Source organism: Rhopalosiphum maidis, chromosome 4 (genome assembly GCF_003676215.2).
Source record: "Rhopalosiphum maidis isolate BTI-1 chromosome 4, ASM367621v3, whole genome shotgun sequence".
Lineage (NCBI taxonomy): Eukaryota > Metazoa > Arthropoda > Insecta > Hemiptera > Aphididae > Rhopalosiphum > Rhopalosiphum maidis.
The window spans coordinates 13,015,520-13,023,604 of NC_040880.1; the positions used below are offsets into that span (position 1 = coordinate 13,015,520).

General features: G+C 26.6%; 1 protein-coding gene across 1 annotated transcript; it reads right to left on the reverse strand.

The window, feature by feature from the left end:
• Positions 1-2,043: 2,043 nt before the first annotated feature.
• LOC113547847 (tetratricopeptide repeat protein 4-like) lies at positions 2,044-6,732 on the reverse strand. Its single transcript, XM_026948381.1, has 8 exons — positions 6,590-6,732; positions 6,306-6,450; positions 5,898-6,187; positions 5,629-5,821; positions 5,452-5,566; positions 5,222-5,378; positions 4,350-4,529; positions 2,044-2,246 (listed from the first exon to the last, which is right to left on the reverse strand). Exons 1-8 carry the CDS (start codon positions 6,604-6,606, stop codon positions 2,141-2,143), a joined length of 1,203 nt encoding a protein of 400 aa, XP_026804182.1. The 5' UTR covers positions 6,607-6,732; the 3' UTR covers positions 2,044-2,140.
• Positions 6,733-8,085: the final 1,353 nt, after the last annotated feature.

Sequence of the window (8,085 nt, forward strand, 5' to 3'; positions counted from 1 at the left end):
TGAAGTATTATAGTTGTAAATACAAAATTGTACTTTACAATATTCTCAACATGCTGTATGAGGCATAACACGACTGTCCAGGGGTGTTAGAATTTTGTCTTGTCTGCGTGCGAAAAATCACTAACGCAGTAACGCTTGCTACCTTGCAACAGCCACCAACAAATCCAGGATTATTAAATGTGTATATATATATATTATGGTAATACATAAAGTGTCAATATATTTGTCTTTATAAGGTGAAATTTTAGGTCACGGTTGCCGGTCGGTCGAAATAAAAACCGCTAAAATAAAGATTGATTTGCGTACGATTGTCAACACGTTTAAACGTAGTGTAGTCACGCATTTATATTAAAAGATATCGACACCAAAGATTTCTTAAGCAACACCGTTATTCAGTGACGTATTTCCAGGAATTTGTTAAAATAAGATGGTGGGAGTGGAGATATACAATACTCAATAATTGTTTTTTTTTTGTTTGTTTCCACATACAAGTATAATTTTTTTTCCTTAAAATATACATACAAGATACAAATACAATATAACATGTAATAGGTATATAGGATATATAGGTACATCATAAAATGTCCATCATAACTATAACGGCTAGATGAGGTCTAGTTATAGGATATTAAAACTATAGTGAGGTAGGTACTAATAATTAGTTATAAACTTATAAATATGTTATAAAATTTATGTAATTATAAATTTATAAATGCAAATTTATTTAGGTAGTAGAGGTAATATTTGAGTAGGTAATATTAAGATAATGTTTTGTTAAATTATTAAGTATACTTACTTACTCAAATAATAATTGTTAAAAGTATCTATATATTACAACACTGCTGTTAGATAATATAATATGCTAGGATCTAGATAGGTACCTATTACAAGTTTAATTATCTATATTAATTTGTAAAGGATGTCAATATGTCGTACTTACATTATGATGAATTTAGACGAATGATTGTATCTATAACCACAATGTTTTTAATGTTTTGTAACAAAAGTTTTAACATTCCAAATGATTTATTTATGGGATTTAATATTTTTACTGTCTTTTGTGAGCATTTCTAACATTTTAGGTACCCATATTATGTTATAATATTTTATATTTAGGTGAAATTTAATTTGATCAGTCAGTAATCGTATTTATTCTTATAAGTTAATGTTTTAGATATGCAATCATTTGAGTTAACTTTCAATTTAAAATATTCAGTTAGATATGTTTAGAAATAAAACATATAGTGAAATGCAGATGAGTGCACAACTAGGATGATCACTGTTGTCGAACATGTTCATTTAGAATATTTCCCCAAGTCTGTATGTATTTCGTGTAATATGTGCGAGTACAACATACAAATGTTCGTTCATAAGACGGTATTTGAATGAACATCAAAGACAATTTTGAGCAACACTGCTCCGTCTTCAGTGTAGACGTGCGAGTTCAACAAATTAGTAATAAATTATAATGTATACATAAAATGTATTTATTAATAAATTAATAATGCTATTATCATTTGTATACATATAGGTACACAAAATTAATTGTATTTTTCACAAATCCAATATGTTAATGGCGTTAATGCAATAATGCTACAACAAAATAGTTAACCAACCTTATCAATGCCGTACTCGAAAAAAAGGGCTTCGATGGGGGGGGGGGGGGGGGGGGTTATACAAATTTTAAATATTAAGACATGGTGTACCAATTAGTGTATAAAATTACACATTATACATGTATACATGTTTTATACATGTATTAACATGAAAATAAATTATACAAGTGGGAAATCTATAAATTTTCAATTAATAATCCCTAAAATACTTGTAGAAGTTAAACAAACACTATTGTCAAACACTTTAATGGTGCTGCTTATCGAGTCAGGAAACATTATAAACAAACATATTAGACAACAATTTTCATCCTAGTATTAACCTATTTTAAAATAAACATTATTAACCACACACTAAGAAATGGACATCGGTATTGAAAATTTAAATCTGCAACAATTAATACAAAACTCTCATATATTTAAGTTTATTATATAAAGAGTAGTAAAACATATTATTTCAACAACATTATATTATAATGGTATAATGAAAATAATGTGGAGAAAATATAACAAAGTAATAAGCAATTTTATTGTATTTGAGCTGATTTTGGCACTTCTTCTAAGAATTCTTTCTCAAATTGTCCTCCAGCAAAGAAAATCAAAAACACTGGTGTTCCGTTTTCAATTGGACACCTGAAAAATACAATTAAAATGTATTAGAATTAATTTTTTGTTTGAAGATTTATGTATACTGTGAATACAATGAAAACGAATACTCAACAGCAGGATGTCAGCTGTGTTGTGTAATGCTGTTACATACACACAAAATAAATAGTTATAAGGCTTAAACATTATTTAATTTGAATTAGAAACAGCCAAAAAGTTAATGACTGAATACAAATTGTTATGTTTGTAATAGGTAAATATAACTTTCAATAATATTATTATGTAAGAGCAACACGGTTTCTGCCCTGGTTGTTCTACTATCACTAACAGCCTAATTTTTCATAATTATGTTTTCAACACTTTCCAACATCATTCACAGGTAGATATTATTTACACGGATTTTAATAAGGCCTTTGATACCGTGAACCATGCTGTCTTAGTGAAAGTTCTAAAGGATTGTGGCATTGGAGAGCCACTTTTGTCTTGGCTTAAATCTTACTTAGTTAACAGATATCAATGGGTTAAACTACCCAATGTTAAATCTATGTGTTCTTTACCCCCTCTGGTGTTCCCCAAGGTTGACACCTGTCTCCTTTGCTATTTTCTATCTTCATCAACAGCCTTAGTAAAACACTAAATCATTGTCAAGTTTTATGCTTCGCGGACGACATAAAGCTTTTTATGCAAATAAACTGCATTAGAGACAGTCTTAAACTACAAAGTGATTTAGATAGATTTGTTGCTATTTTTGTTAAATAGATTTGTCACTGAATCTAGGTAAGTGTAAAGCCGTGACGTTTAATAGAACCCGCTCTCCATTAATGTTCTCCTATCATATTCATGATTCAATAATTTCTCACTATGATGGATTTATAATGGATCTTGGATTCAAACTCTCTAGTAACCTTGACCCGGGCCTTCATATTGAAATGGCTTGTTGCAAAGCTCTAAGAGTGTTGGGTATAATAATGAGATTGTCAAAGGACCTTAACCTAACTTTGTCATTGAAAGTTTTATACTTTTCGTTAGTCCGGCCAATTATTGAATATGGTGCATTATTTGGGATCCCCATACTGCTGACAATGCTTGCCAGGTTGAAAGGGTACAGCGTAGGTTCTTGCGATTTACCAGTTTCCTTTTAGGCATCAAATGTCCACCGCATGATTATTCCTCAGTTGCTATTCAATTTAATCTAGCCTCACTGGCAGAGCGCAGACGCATTATGGGTAGCAAGTTCTTGAATGGACTATTAGATGGTAGCGTTGATTCCCCGACTTTACCATCCTTAATTAATCTTTAAGTACCCCAACGCTCCACCCGCTCCATTATTTCATTTCATGTCCCTTTTTGTTCCACCAACTACTTGCTAAATGAGCCTACAAGGCGTATGATGCATAATACCAATTTGGACTCCACTTTCTCTTTTAGTTAGCTCTGTCATATCTATTAGTATTGAAATGCCCATAAGCTGTATTATCTCATTCTACTGAATAACTATACACTTTAACTTCTTCATATTTCTTTATCTATAATTGCATATATATATTAGTATTATTATTATTATTATTTTATCATTTTTTTTTTGTTTTTCTTCTATTTACATTTTCTTTTCCATCTTTGTAAACCATTACCATATAACCTGTTTTGTATAGATAAAAAAGGGCCTAGCCCGTATATTCTAATAAATAAATAAATAATGAATTGATATAATTATTATAAGCTAGCAGATGCTGCAGGGTGTTACCCGTGAAAATTATACAATGCCAGTGAATTTACTCTGTTTTTATTCGATTAAAAGTAAGCTACACATATTTTTAAAACAGTCATTTAGGTGATTTTAAGCAAATATAAAATACAGGTCTAAAATCGTGAAAAATTGTAATTAGCGTATACTTATTATAACCACTAACACTACACAAATAAAAAAAAATGTTTGTTTTGTGTGAGCCAACAAACTTTAAAACAAAATTAAAAATTGGCTTTAAAGTGCAAATTCTTGGGTATAAGATTACTATCTATCTAAGCACAAAATCATGAGTGTAATAGACTTAAATGTGGATAGCTTTTACACCAACACACAAAACATTACTTTTTATTAATATATGATTAAAATTGTTTCCTTATTCTTACCTTAATATTGTTAATGCTTCAAATAAAGTACATGTTTTTAAATCTATTTTTGTAACTTTTGTACCACTTTTATATTCATTTACCGACTCAAAATAGACATTTACTGAATCTGCATTATATTTTCCTTCCACATCCCATTCAGGCCTTTCAGCAAATATTTCAACTAAATGACTATAGAATCTAAACAAATACAATTAAAAAATAATTATAAGTTGTAATGAATAGCAGGAAACTATTAGAAGACCTGGGAGAATAAATAAATTATAAGCCTAAAACAAAATGTATATAATGTGATTGCCTATAACTATCTAAAACAAATTAATATCAAAAAAAATCTTAGACATTTTACACATAATAGAATATAATATGGTAAAAAATTCTAAATGTCTTTGAATCACAAAATAATTAACTAGTAACTTAAAAATTGAAAAGATACATATTTTTGAATTGAAAACTAATGAAATAACTTGGACATAAATATTTTAATATTTTATCTCCAAAAAACTTTAATGAAAATTAAAATATTAAAATATTTCACTTTTCTTAATTTTTCGAAATAGGTGTTTTTTAAATTATATTATACAATAAACCATCAATATTAAACTAAAACCTCTATCCAATTTTTAAAAATATTATTTATAAGATAAAAGATACATCATTAAAACCCCAATTAAAACAATGTAAGTAAGAAATAAATTATTTTTAAAACAATATGTAATCACAAAATGTATTAATGAAAAAAAATGTAGATTATTAATATTACACTATATATTATATTTTAATTAATTTGAATTGGATATTTTCCCCTCTTTTGCATTAAAATGCAATTAAAGTATAAGGGTATAGAATATAAATAAAAATAATAAACTAACGTAGTAGATTCATTAAACTCTTGGATCATATCAGAAGTTTGATACTCAGGATATAAAAAGACAACTGGCCACACAAGAAAATTCTCAAATAAATGTACTGGCTTGATTAAACCAGGCACTCTTGGATCAAATATTGTTAATTCTTTAATCGGACCACCTATGGTACAAACAAATAAATATAATTATTATCATATATAATATGTAATAAAAAATTAAATATTATTTAGTACTTTTGCCAACTATGTTCAATTTTCTTTTATTAAGCTCTTCTAACAACTTAGTATGATCCGCTTCTTTTTGCTTTTGAATCTTTAAAGCTTTTCTTTTTTCCATCTCCACAATTTTCTAATAAATTTAAACATTTCAATAATATTAAACAATCTTAACTATAAATAATTAAAATTTACTTTAGATTTTAACACTTCTTTTTTTATTTTAATAACATTATCATCTCCTGGTACAAATTCCAAATATTTATCACTAAAGTTTAAACATTTATCAAACTCTTTTAACTGAACACAACAATTTATTGCCCTCAGTATGGTTTTTTCATAGTCTGGTTTTAATTTGAGAGCTTGTTCAGCTGCTGTCAAACTTGATCTAAACATATTAATATGAAAACAATTTAATAGATTTAAATTACATTTATTAGACATTAATTATTCCAATAAGTTACCTAAAATTTTTTAAAAAGTAATGTGAAGCAGACATATTATTAAACATTTGAGCACGGAGCTCATTATTTTGAAAATCTAATCTTAGCCCTTCTTGGTATGACAATATAGCCAATTTATATTTACGACACTTAAAATTGAAATTTCCGTCGTCTTTATGTTTAGTGGCCAACTCCTCTGGAGTGTTATCATCTGGATCATATCGAAGATTTTGCAAGCCCTCAACTAAAGGGGATGGTTGATCTTCTGGTTCAGGAGGCTTGGACATAAAAAATGGGTGCTTTTCCATTTCCTATGGAGAAATCAAAACTATACATAATTATAAACATAATTAAATGATAATTAAATTGAACTAGATATTTACACAAATTAAATTTATAAAAATTAGAAATAACACTTATAATCATTACCTCACGCCAAGTCTCCTCTTTCCAACCATCTTTATAAGGTGTTTTCTGTAGATTGTCTATGAAATTATCTAAATCTTCATCGAGACGGCTAGCAAGTTTTGCACGTTCTTCATCTGTGATTGGTTGCTTAGAGCCACCCGATTCTCTAAAAAAAATTACAAAGTATATTCTATGAATAATAATAAATAAATATTTTAACCATCCAAAGTATACACAATATAAGTAATTATCTGTCCTATCTTATAACATAATAAAAATTTAATAAAAACATTTAATGAACATACTTCAATATATTTTCCATTTCCGTCTTGAAAAACGTCGTCTATGAAAAATGATTTAAGATAGTAAGATGATCCATAAAAAAATAAAAAGTTTGAATAAGAAATAAGAATATTTTACAAAAATTGAAATTTAAAAATGTGTTATTAAAATGTTTATTATTTACTTGTGATAATGTGCTGTTATCAAATATTATCGCTTATCAAAATTCTTAATTTCTCCATGAATATTTGAAAACCCGAGCTAGACATATTTGTTCAAATTTAATTTCTACGATTAAAATATTAAATTTTTTGATGCTCTCTAAACTATAGATCATCTATATAATTAAATACAAAGTAATTGTGTGAATTTAAGTGCTACTAACTAAAACTTAGAAAAAAAATTAACATTTTAGGTTCTAAGTGTATAATAAATATTGTATTGATGTGCTATTTTTATTTCAACGTATAGATACACGATAAGTAGTCGAAAAAATGCAAGCATTTTCAACATTGAGGGTCGTTTTAGATAGAAAATTAGATATAATTAGTAATTTAAATATGTCACAATTAGAGGTCTCAGAATTTTTTTTTTTAAATAACCAAGAAAAAAGTTGTACATAACTTCAATTTTTGTCAAAATTGATTTTGTTTTTTTAGTCTAACTACAAAACGGATATACCTACATAGATACTTGAAATATTTTCCTAAAAACATATATGATCATTTTCTATACACACAAAATACATACTATACTATTTTTGAAAAAATATATTGTTTCTATTTTATATACTTGGAATTTACTTTTTTTTTTTTTTAAATGTCGATAAAAAATTATTAACTGGGTAAAAATGATTAAATAGTTAAATATGTTCATCATAAAGTCGTAAATAGTTCATTTTAAAATTAAAAATTACTTGAAATGCTTAAACAAAAATTATATTTTTTTTAAGTGGTTAAAATTAGAATTTTTACAAAATTTCTAAAATCTTGAATTATTTTACAATCAGGAATTCATTAAAATGTATTACAAAGTTCATTGTAAGATTTTTAACCTATTCTTTAAAAAAAACGACTGAAAACTCAAATGAAATTATTTTATATGCGTTTGAATCTCAACTTTTTACATTGGATCCCGTATAACAAATATTTCTCCTGAAACAATTTTTGTTTTTTTTGTAGTTCAAAAACCAATACTTAAAATGTTTACCAAATATTTTTATTACCTATCATTTTTTATAAATTACATAATTTTCAAAATATTTTGACTACCTAGTTTAAAGTCATTTATAGATATTTGAAATTTTAATATTTGTTTTTAGATAAATAGTTTATTTAAATAAATACCGTTAAAAAAAATGTTTTCACTGAGTCGAAAAGCTTAAAAATTTAATGTAAGATCTTACATAAGTTTTATTTATAGAGATTTAAAAATAATTAAAATATATAGGCACAATTACAAGCATTTTAAATTCAAATTTTGACGAAAATATGTATTTTAAGTATGAATAACGATATTC